This window comes from Microcaecilia unicolor, chromosome 5 (genome assembly GCF_901765095.1).
Source record: "Microcaecilia unicolor chromosome 5, aMicUni1.1, whole genome shotgun sequence".
Taxonomy (NCBI): Eukaryota; Metazoa; Chordata; class Amphibia; order Gymnophiona; family Siphonopidae; genus Microcaecilia; species Microcaecilia unicolor.
Window position 1 is genome coordinate 221,325,703 of NC_044035.1, and position 19,425 is coordinate 221,345,127.

Here is a 19,425-nt window from a genome sequence, read left to right on the forward strand (position 1 = left end):
CTCCTTTGGGAGGAAGGCCTACCATTCTTCTATGCTCGTGGCCAAAATTCAGTCTTACCAGCTCTACACGAGCATACACATGCGGAACAATGTGCAGCAGTTGGCGGGCTTGGTGGATGCGCTCCCCCCTGAGCAAGCCAAGCCTTTTCAGGAGGTGGTCAGGCAGCTGAAGGCGTGCAGAAAATTCCTGGCCAGAGGGGTGTATGACACCTTTGATGTTGTGTCCAGGGCCGCTGCTCAAGGTGTGGTGATGCGCAGACTCTCATGGCTGCGTGCCTCCGACCTGGAGAATAGAATCCAGCAGCGGATTGCGGACTCGCCTTGCCGTGCGGATAATATTTTTAGAGAGAAGGTCGAACAGGTGGTAGAGCAGCTCCACCAGCGGGACACCGCATTCGACAAGTTCTCCCGCCGGCAGCCTTCAGCATCTACCTCTACAGGTAGAAGATTTTTCGGGGGAAGGAAGACTGTTCCCTACTCTTCTGGCAAGCGTAGGTACAATCCTCCTTCTCGACAGCCTGCGGCCCAGGCTAAGCCCCAGCGCGCTCGCTCTCGTCAGCAGCGTGCGCCTCAGCAAGGCCCCTCGGCTCCCCAGCAAAAGCAAGGGACGAGCTTTTGACTGGCTCCAGCAGAGCATAGCCGACATCCAAGTGTCAGTGCCGGGCGACCTGCCAGTCGGAGGGAGGTTAAAAGCTTTTCACCAAAGGTGGCCTCTCATAACCTCCGATCAGTGGGTTCTCCAAATAGTCCGGCAAGGATACACCCTCAATTTGGCCTCAAAACCTCCAAATTGTCCACCGGGAGCTCAGTCTTACAGCTTCCAGCACAAGCAGGTACTTGCAGAGGAACTCTCCACCCTTCTCAGCGCCAATGCGGTTGAGCCCGTGCCATCCGGGCAAGAAGGGCTGGGATTCTATTCCAGGTACTTCCTTGTGGAAAAGAAAATAGGGGGGATGCGTCCCATCCTAGACCTAAGGGCCCTGAACAAATATCTGGTCAAAGAAAAGTTCAGGATGCTTTCCCTGGGCACCCTTCTTCCCATGATTCAGGAAAACGATTGGCTATGCTCTCTGGACTTAAAGGATGCCTACACACACATCCCGATACTGCCAGCTCACAGGCAGTATCTGCGATTTCAGCTGGGCACACGTCACTTCCAGTACTGTGTGCTACCCTTTGGGCTTGCCTCTGCGCCCAGGGTGTTCACAAAGTGCTTGGCTGTAGTAGCAGCGGCACTTCGCAGGCTGGGGGTGCACGTGTTCCCATATCTCGACGATTGGCTGGTGAAGAACACATCCGAGGCAGGAGCCCTGCAGTCCATGCAGATGACTATTCGCCTCCTGGAGCTACTGGGGTTTGTGATAAATTATCCAAAGTCCCATCTTCTCCCAGTGCAGAAACTCGAATTCATAGGAGCTCTGCTGGATTCTCGGACGGCTCGCACCTACCTCCCAGAGGCGAGAGCCAACAACTTGTTGTCCCTCGTCTCGCAGGTGCGAGCGTCACAGCAGATCACAGCTCGGCAGATGTTGAGATTGCTCGGCCACATGGCCTCCACAGTCCATGTGACTCCCATGGCCCGCCTTCACATGAGATCTGCTCAATGGACCCTAGCTTCCCAGTGGTTTCAGGCTGCTGGGGATCTAGAAGACGTGATCCACCTGTCCACGAGTTTTCTCAAATCCCTGTATTGGTGGACGATCTGGTCCAATTTGACTCTGGGACGTTCTTTACAAATTCCTCAGCCACAAAAAGTGCTGACCACGGATGTGTCTCTCCTGGGATGGGGAGCTCATGTCGATGGGCTTCACACCCAAGGAAGCTGGTCCCTCCAGGAACGCGATCTGCAGATCAATCTTCTGGAGTTGCGAGCGATCTGGAATGCTCTGAAGGCTTTCAGAGATTGGCTGTCCCACCAAATTATCCAAATTCAGACAGACAACCAGGTTGCCATGTACTACGTCAACAAGCAGGGGGGCACCGGATCTCGCCCCCCTGTGTCAGGAAGCCATCAGCATGTGGCTCTGGGCTCGCCGTCACGGCATGGTGCTCCAAGCCACATATCTGGCAGGCGGTAAACAACAGTCTGGCCGCAGGTTGAGCAGGATTATGCAACCTCACGAGTGGTCGCTCAATTCCCGTGTAGTGCGACAGATCTTCCAGGTGTGGGGCACCCCCTTGGTAGATCTCTTCGCATCTCGAGCCAACCACAAAGTCCCTCAGTTCTGTTCCAGGCTTCAGGCCCACGGCAGACTGGCATCAGATGCCTTCCTCCTGGACTGGGGGGAGGGTCGGCTGTATGCTTATCCTCCCATACCTCTCGTGGGGAAGACTTTGTTGAAACTCAAGCAAGACCGAGGCACCATGATTCTGATTGCTCCTTTTTGGCCGCGTCAGATCTGGTTCCCTCTTCTTCTGGAGTTGTCCTCCGAAGAACCGTGGAGATTGGAGTGTTTTCCGACCCTCATCACGCAGGACGAAGGGGCGCTTCTGCATCCCAACCTCCTGTCCCTGGCTCTCACGGCCTGGATGTTGAGAGCGTAGACTTTGCCTCTTTGGGTCTGTCAGAGGGTGTCTCCCGTATCTTGCTTGCTTCCAGGAAAGATTCCACTAAGAAGAGTTACTTCTTTCTGTGGAGGAGGTTTGCCATCTGGTGTGACAGCAAGGCCCTAGATCCTCGCTCTTGTCCTATACAGACCCTGCTTGAATACCTTCTGCACTTGTCTGAGTCTGGTCTCAAGACCAACTCTGTAAGGGTTCACCTTAGTGCAATCAGTGCATACCATTACCGTGTGGAAGGTAAGCCGATCTCAGGACAGCCTTTAGTTGTTCGCTTCATGAGAGGTTTGCTTTTGTCAAAGCCCCCTGTCAAGCCTCCTACAGTGTCATGGGATCTCATGTCGTTCTCACCCAGCTGATGAAACCTCCTTTTGAGCCACTGAATTCCTGCCATCTGAAGTACTTGACCTGGAAGGTCATTTTCTTGGTGGCAGTTACTTCAGCTCGTAGAGTCAGTGAGCTTCAGGCCCTGGTAGCCCAGGCCCCTTACACCAAATTTCATCATAACAGAGTAGTCCTCCGCACTCACCCTAAGTTCTTGCCAAAGGTTGTGTCGGAGAGTTCCATCTGAACCAGTCAATTGTCTTGCCAACATTCTTTCCCCGTCCTCATTCCTGCCCTGCTGAACGTCAGCTGCACACATTGGACTGCAAGAGAGCATTGGCCTTCTATCTGGAGCGGACACAGCCCAACAGACAGTCCGCCCAATTGTTTGTTTCTTTTGATCCCAATAGGAGGGGAGTGGCTGTGGGAAACGCACCATATCCAATTGGCTAGCAGATTGCATTTCCTTCACTTACGCCCAGGCTGGGCTGGCTCTTGAGGGTCATGTCACGGCTCATAATGTTAGAGCCATGGCAGCGTCGGTAGCCCACTTGAAGTCAGCCTCTATTGAAGAAATTTGCAAAGCTACGACGTGGTCATCTGTCCACACATTCACATCTCATTACTGCCTGCAGCAGGATACCCGACGCGACAGTCGGTTCGGGCAGTCAGTTCTTCAGAACCTGTTTGGGCTTTAGTATCCAACTCCACCCCCCGAGGGCCCTGTTTGTTCTGTTCCAGGCTGCACTCTCAGTTAGTTGGTAAATTTTTTAGGTCAATCTCAGTTATGTCCTCGCCGTTGCGAGGCCCAATTGACCATGGTTGTTGTTTTGAGTGAGCCTGGGGGCTAGGGATACCCCATCAGTGAGAACAAGCAGCCTGCTTGTCCTCGGAGAAAGCGAATGCTACATACCTGTAGAAGATATTCTCCGAGGACAGCAGGCTGATTGTTCTCACAAACCCGCCCGCCTCCCCTTTGGAGTTGTGTCTTCCCTTGTTTTGTCTTGCTACATACGGGACTGACGAACACGAGCCGGTTCGGGCGGGAAGACGGCCGCGCATGCGCGGTGCGCATGAGCGCGCGGGGACTAGCAAAGGCCTTTGCTAGTAAAGTGTTCCGATTGGAGGGGCTGCCGTGGACGTCACCCATCAGTGAGAACAATCAGCCTGCTGTCCTCGGAGAATACCTTCTACAGGTATGTAGCATTCGCTTTATCAGAAATCTCTGATAAAATTACCATTGGCACGACCACCCTAACCTCTTGGGCTAATGCTTTTAAGATGAAATTAAAGAAAAAACACAGTGCCTAGTTATTTCATCTCAATACTCCCCACTCCTCCCGACTACTCTTAACACCCCCTGATGTGCAACTCTCCATATCCGACAACCTAAAGATCCTTGGAGGAATGATAGACAACCATTTATCCTTTGATAACCATGCTAAGTCCACCTCAAAAAAAATTGTCAAGATGATGTGGATATTGAAACGAGTGAAATCGTATCTTCCCTTGGCCACCTCCCGAAACCTAGTACAATCCACAGTTATTACCCACGCAGATTATTGCAACAGTGTCTTCTTAGGTTGTAAGACCCAAGTCCTGAAAAGACTTCAGACTGCCCAGAACACAGCAGCCAGACTTATCTTTGGCAAGTCAAGATTTGAAAGTGCTTCACCTCTTCAAAAGAAACTTCATTGGCTCTCTATCAAAGAGAGAATAAATTTCAAGGTCCTTACAATAATTCATAAGATCATTTACGGAGAATCCCCTGGCTACATGAATGACTTGGTCGACCTCCCAATTAGAAACAGATCAGTGTCCTCACAAACTTACCTAAACTTTCACCTTCCCAACTGCAGAGGAATTAAATACAAAACCTACTATGCATCCAGTTTCTCCTTTTTGGGCAGCCAGCTTTGGAATACTTTGCCAAGATCTATCCAAACAATTAACGTCTATTTACCCTTCAGAAAAATGTTGAAGACACATCTTTTCAAGCAAGCTTGCACTAACAACCCAACTTAATCTTATCAACCCACCCACTTAACTTTGGTCTGACACTGATAATGGATTGGATCTGAAGAACAACTATTAGCATTTCATTGTTGGCTGAATCAATTAGGAATTTATCTTTTGAGCTCCATTTTTCAAGTCACACTATGAACTTTTTGGACATTCAGATCAATATAGTATCTAATGGATTCTGTACAACTTTATATAGAAAGAGGTACTGATCGTAACAATTATTTAAAATTCCACAGTTACCATCCCACCAAATTGAAAGCAAGCCTGCCCATCAGTCAATTCCTCCAGTTGCGGAGAATATGTTCAACAGTTGAAGAATTTAAACAGCAAGCTTTGATTCTTACTCAACGATTTACATCTCGCGGATATCCAAAGAAGATAATCAGGAAAGCATATTTGCGGGCAAAATGCACAAATAGAGCTTTACTGTTACAATACAAACGCTCTACTATTAATGATAAATTAGTTTGTGTATTGCCTTATTCCCAGGTTTCAGGAGCATTGACTAAAGCCATACACAGACATTGGCATGTTCTCCAGTTAAATAATTGTTTTGTGGAACATCCTATTACAGCTCTACAAAGGGGGAAAAATGTAGGTGAACTTGTTAAATATCAATTGGATAGGAGGAATAAGATAATTGACGCAGAACATAATTGTTGTGGTGCATGCCAATAGTGTTATTTATCTATAGTAGGCAATAGTTGGATAGCTCCATAGGCGGTCGGTGGCCCAACTGTTTGGGGAGGCTAAAGGGGGCGGGGCTAGGTGTGGGGCCAGGGGCAGAGCTTACCTCCATAATTGTCTGACAACACACAGAAAAAAATAAATAAAAATAAAATAGTCACAGTTAATACCTTTTATTAAATTTAGATATTAGATATATATCATATGTCAAAGAATAAAGTGGTTGCTCAAAACATATACTAACCACAATTGCTCAACTGCAAAACACTATGCACAACTTTGTGCAAAAAAACACTCAAAACCTTACTGTACCATAAATATTACACTGGGCAGACCCTAATACACCAATATACCACCCATAGGGAAAATGCAGACCGTCAACAATATGAAACAAGGGATCATAATATCACAATTCTCATGTAGAGCCACAAAACACCCTTTTAGGGTGGATAGTGTTCACAATGAGCTCCTTTTATTAACAACCATATGTAGATCCTTCAAGAGGTAGTGTGTCATGATTTACGCTGTACACCCTTTCTGATGTTTTGGTGCCACCTCAGTAAGCCCAACACACAATCTCTCCACTGCAAAACACTATACACAAACTGGAATAAGCAGGATGGAATCCATTTACTATTTTGAGTACTGACAGATACTTGTCACCTGGATTTTCCACTGTTGGAAACATACTAGGCTTGAGTGGCTTGACAGACTTTTTGTCTGTCCCACTATGACAATGCTTATGTATTTATGCCTTAGTGGTTTGAAAAGACATTTATGTGTATGCACTAAAATTAGTATGCATGTGTATTTAAATGATGATAGATCAAATGCAAATGAAGCTTTAGCAGAAGCATGCTGAAATAATGCATGGTGTATCTCCATATAGTCATGTTAATGTATAAATATTTAGCCCACATGTGCGTGTATTCTTTCTTTCTTTCTTTCTTTCTTTCTTTCTTTCTTTCTTTCTTTCTTTTCTTTCTTTCTTTCTTTCTTTCTTTCTTTCTTTCTTTCTTTCTTTCTTTCTTTCTTTCTTTCTTTCTTTCTTTCTTTCTTTCTTTTCAATTAGGAGCATTGCTGGAATTCTGGTGCTATAAGGCTTCATTTGCAACTACTCAGAGATTGTCTCCCTATTTTAATAGCCCCTCCCTCTCACTGTCCCCAGTCTGACACTGCAGCAAGAATCCATAGAGTGGGAGCAATTATAGGGCTCTTTCTAGAATCCTGTATCATGGGATCTAAATTTGGCCACAAAGCATAGTCCTCATTGATGACAATGACTTTTTCCCTTTGTAAGGGAAGGGGAAATGGGACTTGATATACCGCCTTTCTGAGGTTTTTTGCAACTACATTCAAAGCGGTTTACATAGTATATTCAGGTACTTATTTTGTACCAGGGGCAATGGAGGGTTAAGTGACTTGCCCAGAGTCACAAGGAGCTGCAGTGGGAATCGAACTCAGTTCCCCAGGATCAAAGTCCACTGCACTAACCACTAGGCTACTCCTCCAATAGAACCAGAATGTAAGGCTAGGGTGCACTCTACATCTTGATTTTTTTAGATAAAATTTGAATTTGGGTTGGTGATTTTTTAAAAATGTTTTCCCTAAAAAATAAGAAGGGGGCAATTTTCAGACTGCAGAATACAGATCTGTGGGTAGTGATTGCACAATATTGTGTGTTGTAAGCTCTTTGAGAAGGGACTGTCTCTCTTTGTTAAATTGTACAGCGCTGCATAACCCTAGTAGCGCTCTAGAAATGTTAAGTAGTAGTAGTATTGTGTGTCCTTACTTTGGTGTTTTGGTTTTGGACCACAATATTTCTTTGTCAGAAAGTTTATCATTCCATACTGGAAAAAATTAAAAGGGTCCATCACTATCTGGCTGTGCAGAGCTAGTTTTTAACCCCTTATTGCCCTCAGTGGCCATAAATAACAAGAAGTGACTGAACTAAACAGTGAGAAAAACAGCCCTGAATGTATAACTTTAAAGGACTTGCAGATAGACTGCTGCTGTGCAGTCTAGCTTTACTAAAAGTACCTTTGAAACTTCCCAGCCACTAGCTAGAAAAAAAAGACTCCTTCTACCTTTTTGCTATGTACACACAGAAGCACACTGCCTCAAAACTGTCAGCCAGGTCAGATTCTGCACATTCAACATGCTGAAGAAGCAAAATGTCTGTCCTTACTTGAAGAAAAAGGCACAACAGGCTCGCTTCCAGCTTCTCTCTTCACACAGTGTCTCGCCTTTCACGATGATGCATTTCCTGTTTCCGTGAGGGCGGGGCACTGTGTGAAGAGAGAAACTGGAAGCGAGCCTGTAGTGCCTTTTTCTTCATTGATTGACATCGCTGCCACAAAGTAAAGGTTAAAATGCGCGTGCGGGGGGGGGGGGGCTGTCGATTGGGGAGCTGAGGGCTGCCGGGGGGGGGGGGCTGCCAAGAGCGGGAACTAAGGAAGGAAGGAGGGAGAATCAGATCTGCCTGGCAAAAGCGCTGCGCTTGTGAGGGCAGCACTGCAGCAGACCAGGGAAGTTGCCATACTATGGATAGCTCCAATTAATAACTATAGGATCAAAGCGCAATATAACACGGACTGTAACACGAGGAACTCAGTGTATATTATACTCTGTCCTTGTGATAGACTATATGTGGGGAGAAGAAGTAGATGTATAAGAACGAGATTAAATGAGCAGAAATCAAAGATTAATACACAAACAGCTGAAGCTCCTATTGTCCAACATTGGATGGAAAAGCAACATACAATTACAGACCTGCGTTGGAGAATCATTGATACTTTTACCCCCAATGTGTTAGGAGGTAACATTGAGTCTGTTTTAAACTATAAGGAACAGAATTGGATTTTTAGATTAAATTCTATTGAGCCCTATGGATTAAATAGGGAAATTGAATGGCAAACATTATTGTGAATGAAGCTGTGATTGGTTGGATGAGTCACATGATTGTCTTTAAATGGCAAAAAAATGCCGCGGCCATATTGGAGGCTGGCGATTAAGGAGAGAATACTCAGATATGAGACAGCAAGGTAACAGATCTGGTGTAAAATTGTGAGAAAGGTGTATTTATTAACAGTTTCCTTGTTAAGTCCTTTTGGATGTACCGTATGCCATAGATATATGAATTTCTGCTCTTGTTGTGTCCATAAAGCTGTTATATCTCTCCCCCCCCCCCCCCCCCCCCCCCCCCCATCTCAATTGAATCTGAGTAAGGACTACATATTTTAAATCTGATTCCAAATGTCCTTTGACAGACCAGTGTGCTACTAATGGTGTTTCTGTTTTATTTAACCGTGTATTGCTCAGATGTTCCCCTATTCGTTGTTTGACTTTGCGTTTAGTTTGTCCTATATACCATTTAGGGCACGGACAGCAGATATAGCATAGATGACCTGTGCTGTATTGCAATGTCTTCGATCTCAATTCAACACGCTTGCCGGTAGCTGGATTAGTTACAAATTTTGTCTCTATCGCATGTGCACAATAAATACAGTTTTGACAGCTCTTATATCCCTGTTCTTCGTGTTCTGACTGGAGGTTAGTGCGTCTGAAAATAGACAAGATCTCACCCATATTTCTTTCCCTTTTATATGCAACCTGCGGTCTATCCTTAAATTGGTGATGGAGCTGTAATATCGGCCAGTACTTGTGGATGATTTTGGTAATCATGGTGTCTGTAGATCTATCACCATTAAGCCTTGGCTCCAATAGCCATTCCCTGTTAGCGTTCTGTGTTCTCTTACGGGCATTTTTGATCGCTCAGAACAGCTTTGGGATTAGGAAGAACCAGTCGTGATCATTGATTGAATGCAGGAGGTCAGGTAGGGGAATATCGGACGGATAACGCTGCAAGGTAAGCAGGGAGACCAAGTCCGTGGGCCTTGAAGATAAGGGTGAGTAAAGTTGATGCAAGAGTTTGTATTATTTATTTATTTATTTGTTTGTTTGTTGCATTTGTATCCCACATTTTCCCACCTTTTTGCAGGCTCAATGTGGCTTACATTATGCCGTAGTGGTGATCGCCATTTCCAGAATGAGAAATACAAAGTGGTATTGCTTTAAGTACGTAGATGGTAGAGTAAATTATAGATTAAATTAGATAATCAGTTCATTTCGGTGTGATTCTTCTTCTTATAGCTTAAGAAAAACATTCTTGCTGCTAGATGGCTCTGTGGGAATTCAGAAAGCAGATAAGATAGCTGTTGACATGTGTGAAGAATTTGGAATCCCTTATACTGTAAGTAACATACTGTTCACTATTGCTGGTATTTTCTTCCCATTTTTTGTGGCTTATTTTAAACTAGTTTTAACCATAGATGTCTGGCAGTAGGAGCCTCTTTATTTAAACAATGTATGAACAGAACATCTCAACCCAAACTGCTATGCTTTTGTCTTGTTTAATCTCATTATACTGTATTACAAAATAGTGTGGGATCAAAATCCGTTCTACCCTCAAAGCAAACATCCTAAAAACTCTTCTGTCTTCATCTAATTAGTTTTTTAACTTTAATCCTGGTGTATTACAAAATAGTATGTGATCAAAATCCATTCTACCCTCAAAGCAAAGATCCTAAAAACTCTTCTGTCTGCATCTAATTATTTTTTAAACTTTAATCCTGATGTTTTGTGTATGTGTGTGCGTATATACATATATATATATGTATTTATATATATATGTATATATACATATGTGTGTATGTATAGAGATATGTTCAGTGATTTAAATTTCTGCAAAGTCAAATTGATTTAAACCAAACTTCTTGGAGAACTGAATAGATCAGAGGATTTGACACCTTTAGGGTAGTGCTTCACAGTTAGCTAAGGTTTCTTAAAACTCCTTTACCAGATAAAAATAGTTTAAAAGCTTGTCTGAAGTGCCTTGTGTCATTAATCAGTTAGTCCTTGGAGGATTCAACAGCAGAGGCAGCTAACATTGTTCATCTCTTCCCCCCTCAATGCTGGAAAAACTCCTTAACTGCCACCATGCCAGAAGAATTTCCCAGGATGTTTTTTTTTCCAGCAAGTGATCCCATTTCACTTCACACAGCTGATGGCTAGCTGTGTTTGGCAATGCATGGCAAAGAGGAGGAAAATGCTTCTTGTTAGGCTGCATCCTCCTCCTCTGCTGCCTTGTGCCTGACTGCGTAGGACACATTATAGTTGCATGGTTCCAAATTAACAGTCTAACTGGTAGCAGAGGAGGAAGGCATGGCCCAATAACTGGTGGTAGAGGAAGAGGACATTGCCCGATGAGCAGCCAAACACACACAGCTGTCAGTTATGTGAAGTAGAATAGAAGTGATCACTGAGGGAGAGAACACACTGAAGGTTTTTATGGTGTGGGTTTAGTGGTCCGAGATTGTGACTGAGGGGGGGCTTGGTGCAGGGAGGGAACAGAGAGTATGCCTAGGGGATTTGCCATGGAGAGATGAAAAACAGAGGGGAGGGGCCATTCCTGGGAGGGAGAGAACCGAGGTTGAGGGAATAGTGCGAGGGGGAGAGAGCTTGGGGGTCTTGTGGGAGGTAGGAAGAGAATGGGAGGGCAGGAAGAAAGAGCTAGGGGTCTTGGTGGTGAATAGGGAGAGAGAACAGGGGAGCATAGAGGGAAAGAAAGGGGGGGTTAAGGGGACAGAGAGAAAGCTGGGGTTTGAACTTGCCAAGAAGAAGGGAGATCAAGTGTAAGAAAGGGTTCAAACTAAGTAGGGGATAGAGAGAGCTATGGAGCTTGAGGAGAGAGAGAGTTGGGGAACTGTCAGGGCTGGGGTGAAGAGTAACCAAGACTTCTGATAGGTGAATTCAGCATAAATAATTATCATGCTGAATTTTAAAACACGCACAGAATTTTCAACATTTCTGCACAGAATTCCCCCAAGGAGTAATCAGGAGAGATGTTATGGGCCACCTCCAGACAACCTGAAAAACATGGAGTGAGCCAGCAACTTGTGGCAAAACCTGCTTTATTCCCTGCATTGATCTGTCAGCTCATATTAGCAAAGTCACCTTCTTCAGGCTCCAGGTCTGGCCAACACATATGATAGGCTTATACATACACAGGCTAACACATGACATTTTGCCACCAACTTGACTCCCCCTTGGGGCCATTGCCGGTCTCTGTTTTTTTAAGGCCCATCCTCTAGCTTTCTCCATTGTTCCTTCAGAACAACCTTCCCCCTGGATTGGCAGTATGTACTGACCATGTTCCTCCTCCAGCTAGCCTGGTCATTCTGGACTGCTTGCAGCTGTCGGCCTTCCTTATAGCTGTTTGACTCCTGCTGTTCTGACCAAACCTTGATTAGCTTCAGTTAGCTCAGGCTTCCAAAATTGTAGGTCATGGCTCCAAATGTACTCACAAAACTCATGTTTGGGGTTGCAACCTAAGCAGGACCTTTATGAAGAGATTCACCCAAGGTGGTGATGGGGTCATGACCATAGTAAGTTTGATAAGGGTTGAGCTGGCCTTTCCATCCAAGTTTCTCTAGGATCACAGTTCCCCATAATTATTGCTTCTTTTGCCTTTCTTATAACTCCTTTGGAATAAGATTTCTAGCAGTTCAGTATTGCTTCCACTTTGTTCCAGTGGGCTAACTGCTCAGTGTTTCTGGATTGTTTCCTTCTGTACAGAGCCCTTGCTCCATAACACAGAGCTGCCAAGGGGCCTGATTTTTGAGAAGGAGATTTCAAGACACGCCCCTAACCCTGCCCTAGTCCACTCCGCTTCGCCCCCACTCCCATCCACTGGCTCAACTAAATTCCACATGCTGTGGCAATAGGAGACACCTTAATAAACATGCAGCCAATGGAGGGGGAGAGGCTGCTAAGCAGGAGTTCTTGGCTCCCCAGTGGGAGTGCAGCAGTTGACACATGAAAGCGGGAGTCTTCTGCTGAATGTAGGAGACTTGGCAGGCTTGATAACACCACATCTCCCAAATCGCTGTAATGTTTTGGTACTGAATAGCTGCCTTGATGGTAGTCTCAGGAGAGATTAAACACTACACAAGAATGGGGAATCAATTCACTTTTAACACTAGAGGTGTTTGCTTCAGAGGAAAGAGTAGTAGAAACTTTGCCACAATGTGCAGACAATGTTCTAATATTTCTGCCTGTATTGGGAGGGGGTGAGTTTTGGGTGCAGAGCATGCAACGGAAGCTTGCATTCTGCCTGCCCATGCTCTCTTCAGTTCTAAAAGTGTGTGTATGCATGTATGTAGAAATTGTGCACTGCTGTTGCTCACGTCATATCTGTTTTGTGGTGGATTAGAGTGTGTGTGTGTGGGGAAGTTTGAAGTGTACCTGTTCTATGAATAAGTGGTAGATTTTGCTTTACAGTCCTGCCACTGTGGCATGTCTCGCAACAACTACATTTTCTAGGAGAAAAACTCATAAAACAAAAAGACAAATCAGAATGTGCACTTTGAGTATAAGAGATCCATTGCCTTTGTGATGCATGAGTGATAGCAAACAACAACTCTGTGTTTGATTATTTGAACCAGTTTGTGGTGACCAAAATTGACCGAGTCTCAAAAGGCGAACTCCTGAAGCAGCTGTTGCAGATCCAGGATTTTGTAAAGAAGCAGACGCAGGGTTGCTTCCCTCAGCTTTTCCTTGTCAGGTAACTGAGCTGCTGTCTGTGATGTGAGCAACCAGTTAGTGCACTTTATAAAGCAGAGCAGTCTATGTGGCCCCAGGTTTAAAATTTTAAATATGCTGGTATTTTCAACTTTGGACATCATTAATACTGTAATTCCAGAATGTAAATATCAAGCTGCTTCTTTTCTGTGAAAGTTATTGAGAAAAATGTATTTTTTAAATTTACAATGGTAAGTTTATTGAGATTATGGGCTGTAACAAAATACCAAAAAAGAACAAATGTATGACAACAATGATTCCTTGTCATCAACAGCAGATGAATCCATTAACTGATGGGTTGTGTCCACCTACCAGCAGGTGGATATAGAGAACACTGAAAGCACATGGTGTTCCAGGACGTCCAACCCCCTCTGCCTTCAGTATAACTCTATCTCCCAGCAGGTGTGAACGTCGCTTCTCAGCTCCTGGATTTCTGCCTGGGGTGGCTCCTGTTCATTGCCAGTAGAGCAGGGGGTGTTGTGGCTGGTGGTGCCCACTTTAAAGGCATACTTGTTTTTCCCTGTCCCTGCCGTACCCCTTTCCCCCTGATCCCGGAGTTCCTCTGTGGCTGCCTGCCTCTAACTTTCCTCACAGTAATAAAAAAACAAGAAAAAAACAGAGAGAGGCTCTCTCCTGAGATCCTGGTTCGGTGCAGCTTGACCGCAGCTCGTTTGACTCGGTCTCCTGAGGTGAGAGTGGTGCCCAGTTCCTCCGGGGAGGTTCCCGCTGACAGCGCTCTGTGCGGGGTAAGTTTTGGCGTGAAGGTGCCATTTTGTTTTCTGTAGTTGATGACTGTTGAACGGGTTAAGCGCTGCTCCCACTGTGGGAAGCCCAAATCAGCAGCGGGGCTTTGCAGCACATGCTGCCTAGATGCTAATGCTGGCATGAGCATGGCGGGCGGTGATTCTTCCCGCCTGCTGGAGTTGGCAGCTGCTACCATCTTGGAGGCGCCGCATGACTCGACCCTCACGGTTGCAGAGGGGTCTGAGTGCAGGGGGCACGCCTCGTTTCGAGGTTTCTAGAGGAGCTTTTGCCTCCGCTTCCCCCAATGTGGGGGCGGATGTACAGGGTGAGTTTTCTCCCTTGAATTTGTGCTGCTGATGCATATGGCTTTTATGTTAAAAAGAGCACTGCCTGAGGCTCCTGACAATTACTGTCGGACTGGGTTGCCTTCAGTTCTTGATAGCCCAGCATCTGCTGGAGACTTTATTTCTTCTCACGAGCTTTTGGCTGACGCTAAGCCGTAGACAAGTGAATACCCCATCTGAGGGGGACTCTTCACTCTATTCTCCACCGTGGTCTAGTTTTGGGGAGTCTGAGGGGTGTGGCAGGCCCTCACGGACTGATGATCCAGATGAGGGTGGCTGCTTGCCACAGGAGTTGGATGACCCTAAAGTGGTTCGGAATTTCCACCGCAACGAGCTGCCAGCTCTCATTTCTGATGCCTTACAGGCCCTTTGTATTGAAGATCTTGACGAGGGTGCTGCCTCTTCTATTAATCCTAGGATGGCTAGCACTAAGAAGACTTCTTGGGCTTTTCTCGTGCATGCTTCCATCCAAGAGCTTATTTCAGCTCAATGGTCTGACCCTGAGGGTCCCTTGAAGGTGGCCATGGCTATGTGTCACCTTTACCCCTCTTTGGGATGCCTAAAGTGGATGCTTTAGTCACGGCTGTGACTAAAAAGACTACTCTCCCGGTGGAGGGAGGGGTTGCTTTGAAAGATATGCGGGACCGGCGGCTGGAATCCGCGCTGAAGTGGCCCTTTGATATCTCGGGCCTTTCCTTACGGGCAGCTATTTGCAGTTCCTATGCAGCTCGGGCCTGCCTTTCCTGGTTGCAGCAGGCGGTTGAGCATCCCGTCGATGGAGCGGGTTCTCTCGCTGAGGTTGGCCCGCGTATGGAGTCTGCCCTGTCTTTTTTTGGCTGATGCCCTTTATGATCTGGTCAGGGCTTTGGCTAAGCAGATGTCTGTGGCGGTTGCTGCCCGCCGCCTTCTTTGGCTTCAGCATTGGGCGGCTGACATGGCCTCTAAACAAAGGCTGGTGAGGTTACCCTTTTGGGGCCTTCTTTTATTTGGGGAGGATTTGGAGAAAATTGTTAAGGACCTAGGGGACTCTTAAGTCCCAACGGTTGCCAGAGGATAGGCCGAGGCCTTCTTCCAAAAGTCCTTCTTTTCCCTCCTCTTCCAGGCCACGTTTTAGCAAAGCTCGCAGGTATCGCCCAGGGCGCTCTGCAGGGTTTGGTCAACGTACCCGTTTCCAGCAGCAGAACTCCTTTCGTTCGGACAAACGCGCGGCGGCGTCCGGGCAATGTCCAGAAGTTCAGGGGCGTCCTCCACAATGATGTGGCACCGGTCCACTCATCTGTTCCCGCAGTAAGGGGTCATCTCTCTCTCTTTTTCGAGAAGTGGACCAAGATTACTTCGGATCAGTGGGTCCTAGACCTGATCAGAGAAGGTTACCGGCTAGAATTTGCCATCCCAGTAGGAGACGCGATTTTGGAGTCCTAGTGCGGCACAGTCAAGCAGGCAGCAGTATACGAGACCTTGCAGGTGTTGCTGAAGCTCGGAGCAGTGGTTCCGGTTCCTCCCTTTGAACGCGGCTGCGGTCGCTACTCCATCTATTTTGTGGTGCCTCGAAAAGGCGGTTTGTTCAGACCTATCCTCGACTTACGCAGAGTCAACGAGGCCTTAGGAGTGCGACACTTCCGCATGGAAACCCTATGCTCCGTCATTGCGGCGGTACAGCCAGGAGAGTTTCTCACGTCTCTGGACCTCAAGGAAGCGTACTTGCATATTCCCATCTGGCCGTCGCATCAGCGGTTTCTCTGGTTTGCGGTACTGAGCCAACATTTCCAGTTTCATGCCTTGCCTTTCGGCCTGGCGACTGCCCCTCTGACTTTTTCCAAGGTCATGGTGGTAGTGGCTGCCTTTCTCAGGCGAGAGGGTATCATAGTTCACCCTTATCTCGACGACTGGCTCATCAGAGCGGATTCGGCAGACAAGAGTCGTCTTGCCACAGCCAGAGTTGTTACAGTTCTTCAGACTGGGCTGGGTAGTCAATATGCCCAAAAGTCACCTGACCCCCCTCTCAGTCTCTCGAGTATTTGGGGGTCCTGGTTCGACATGGCTTTGGGGTTCGTTTTTCTTCCCGACAGCAGGCGGCTCAAGCTTCAGAATCAGGTCTCCGATTTCCCAGGAATACCAACGCAGACTAAGGTGGCTTCCTGCGGCCCAGCGCAGTATGGATTGGTGGCTTTCTGACAGCAGGCTGCGGCAGGGGATGCCACTGGCTCTTCCTTTTTGGTGTCTGGTGATAACGGATGCCAGCCTTTCGGGCTGGGGAGCTCATTGCCGGGGATGCTATGCTCAGGGTCTGTGGTCCACCGCGGAAGCGGGATGGTCCATCAATCGCTTGGAACTGAGAGCGATATTTCAGGCTCTTCTGGCCTTCCACAGGACGCTGAAGGGTCTTCCTGTCCGAGTTCTGTCAGACAACACGACAGCAGTGGCCTACATCAATCGTCAGGGCGGCACTCAGTGCAGGGCTCTGGCTGCGGAGGTGTCTCAGATCTGCGACTGGGCCGAGCACCACCTAGAGCTGCTGTTCCTGGCTCACATAGCTGGTCAGGGCAACGTGCAAGCCGATTTCCTCAGCAGACATCAAATCGACCCGGCGGAATGGGAACTGGCAGACAAAGCTTTTCTTCAGATTTGTGCCAAATGGGGGACTTCAGGCTTGGATCTCATGGCGTCAAGCGTAAACGCCAAAGTCCCTTGCTTTTTCAGCAGAAGGAGAGATCCTCGCTCGGTGATGTTGGATGCTCTGGCTCAACTTTTGCCCTCGGGCCTCCTGTATTCGTTCCCTCCTTGGCCCTTGATAGGGCGAGTTCTACTTCGGATTCCTCTGCACCGAGGATTGGTGATTCTCATCGCCCTGGATTGTCCAAGGCATCCGTGGTACGCGGATCTCCGGCGGATGCTGGTGGACGCGCCTCTTCCTTTGCCTCAGGTTTCAAACCTGTTAGTTCAGGGTCCGGTGACTATGGAAGATCCTTGCCGCTTTGGTCTTACGGCCTGGCTCTTGAGAGGGCGCAATTGAGGGACAAGGGCTATTCTAATAAGGTTATTGCCATGCTCTTGCAGGCTCGCATGCGGTATACCTCTGCGACTTATGCTCGGATCTGGCGCACATTTGAGGCGTGGTGTACGTCAAAGTCTATCTCGCCGACTCTGGCGACAGTCTCGCTCTTGCTGGACTTTTTGCAGGATGGGCTACAAAAGGGCCTGGCCTACAATTCCCTTCCAGTTCAAGTGGCAGTGTTGGCCTGCTTCCGGGGGAAAGTCTCCGGATTGTCCCTTGCTGCTCATCCGGATATTCTCTGTTTTCTCAGAGGGGCGCTTCGTCTCCGTCCTCCTTTGTGGTCACCCTGTCCGGCTTGGAGCTTGGGGCTCATGTTCAAGGCGCTCCAGCGATCTCCGTTTGAGCCTCTTAAACGGGCTTCTGAGAAGGATATGACTCTCAAGACAGTTTTTTTTAGTGGCAATGGCGTGGGCTAGAAGAGTGTCTGAGCTTCAGGCTATTTCTTGTCGGGATCCTTTTCTGCAGTTCTCGGAATCTGGGGTAACTGTTCATACGGTGCCTTCTTTTCTGCCTAAGGTGGTTTCAGCTTTTCTCCTCAACCAGCCCATCTTTCTTCCTTCCTTCTCTAAGGAGGAGTTTCCGGACTCCTTTGGGCAATTGCACCTTTTGGATGTCCGCAGGGCTCTGTGGCAGTATCTGCAGATGTCAAATGAGTTTAGGAATTCTGATCATTTATTTGTTCTGTTGGCAAGTCCCCGACGGGGGTTTCCGGCGTTTAAGGCCACTGTAAGCTGCATTGAGTTTTGAGTTAAACAAAATACACATGGCCTAATTACAACAGTTGAAGTTCTTACAAAAATTGAGTTATAATACCTCCCAGCAAGTCTCTGACCCCTCTACAAACCTTCCCTTCTGTAATACTTTTCACAGAACCAGTCAATTATGCTTTGATCACTTCAGCTCATTACTTCTGAGGTAAAAATGACTCACCTTTGGCCAGCCAACTACAAGAAACCCCCAAGTCCCCCCTCCCCATTTCTCCCCCTTCCCCAACCTCATAATAACATTTCACATAACAACTTTACAACCATGCCATTGAAGGATATTAATCAGCTCGGTTAAAATAGTTTTGAAGGCAAACAATATATATTGATAATAACTGCTGGAGGTACGATCATCACCCTATTTTGGGAATGTGAGAGCTCTTATTCTCAAATGACTATAGGAAAGTGTTCTATTATGTACCAATGAATCTCTGAGCATAGAAAGGCATTCCACTCTCCTGGATTCAAGGGTGACCCCCAACCAGTTCTCCCACTGATAGATTGCCTGCATCTGCTCAGGAGGGGAAATCTGAATCAACTTCTTATGTATCTTAGAGGTCAACCTTCTCCTGGATTTAGATTTATATTTCAACATTTTTATTGATGATAAACAAAAGAAAGAACTACATCCAGTGCCTGGCATAAACAAAAATGCCACCATCAAAACTTTCAAAATATAAATACAGTGTTAAAGTCCATCATCAACCTTTTTGTTAAACATTTTCTCCCTTCCCCCCTAACCCACCCTCCTTCCCCCTTACCTATATAATCACCCTAATATTGAAAATGTACCAGAAACAATCTACACATTCCACCTGCTGCATTATTAGTTCCCTTAACGAGCATTATACAAAACTGCATACCTCGAAACGGCCGATTCCTAACCCTCCCCTCCACCCCCACATCCCAACCTTCCCTACCCCAGTGCAATGCTCAAAGAGCCGGACAACCACAATTACCCATTCCAAGGAAGTTTATTCAGGATTTGACTACGCGCCCTTGGTGAGATTTTATTTAAATACGCCCCCCATACAGCTAGAAACCTCCGCTGCCTTCCCGGTGACAGGCCCACACCCCTAGCTTCCCACATCATTAATTCATGCAGTTTTTCCTCCAATGTCAGAAGGAGGGAGGGTGATCCTGTGTCCAATAGATAAATAAGCATTTCTTCCCCAGGACACAAGCCTTCCCCTGGAACAACTTTTCTCCTCTTCTACCCATTCGCCATAGGGTGCACTAAATAACGCTCTCTCGTAAGTTAACACAAATGTTCGTCCCAAGA

At 46.9% G+C, this 19,425-nt stretch overlaps 1 protein-coding gene across 2 annotated transcripts in view; it reads left to right on the forward strand.

Moving 5' to 3' along the window:
• GTPBP8 (GTP binding protein 8 (putative)) overlaps positions 1 to 19,425 on the forward strand; it is a 143,085-nt gene that overhangs the window by 62,461 nt on the left and 61,199 nt on the right. For both annotated transcript variants that reach the window (XM_030203796.1, XM_030203798.1), the window contains exons 5-6: positions 9,748 to 9,847; positions 13,101 to 13,219. In XM_030203796.1, the coding sequence (XP_030059656.1) occupies positions 9,748 to 9,847; positions 13,101 to 13,219 (219 nt within the window). The remainder of the gene's footprint in view (positions 1 to 9,747; positions 9,848 to 13,100; positions 13,220 to 19,425) is intronic.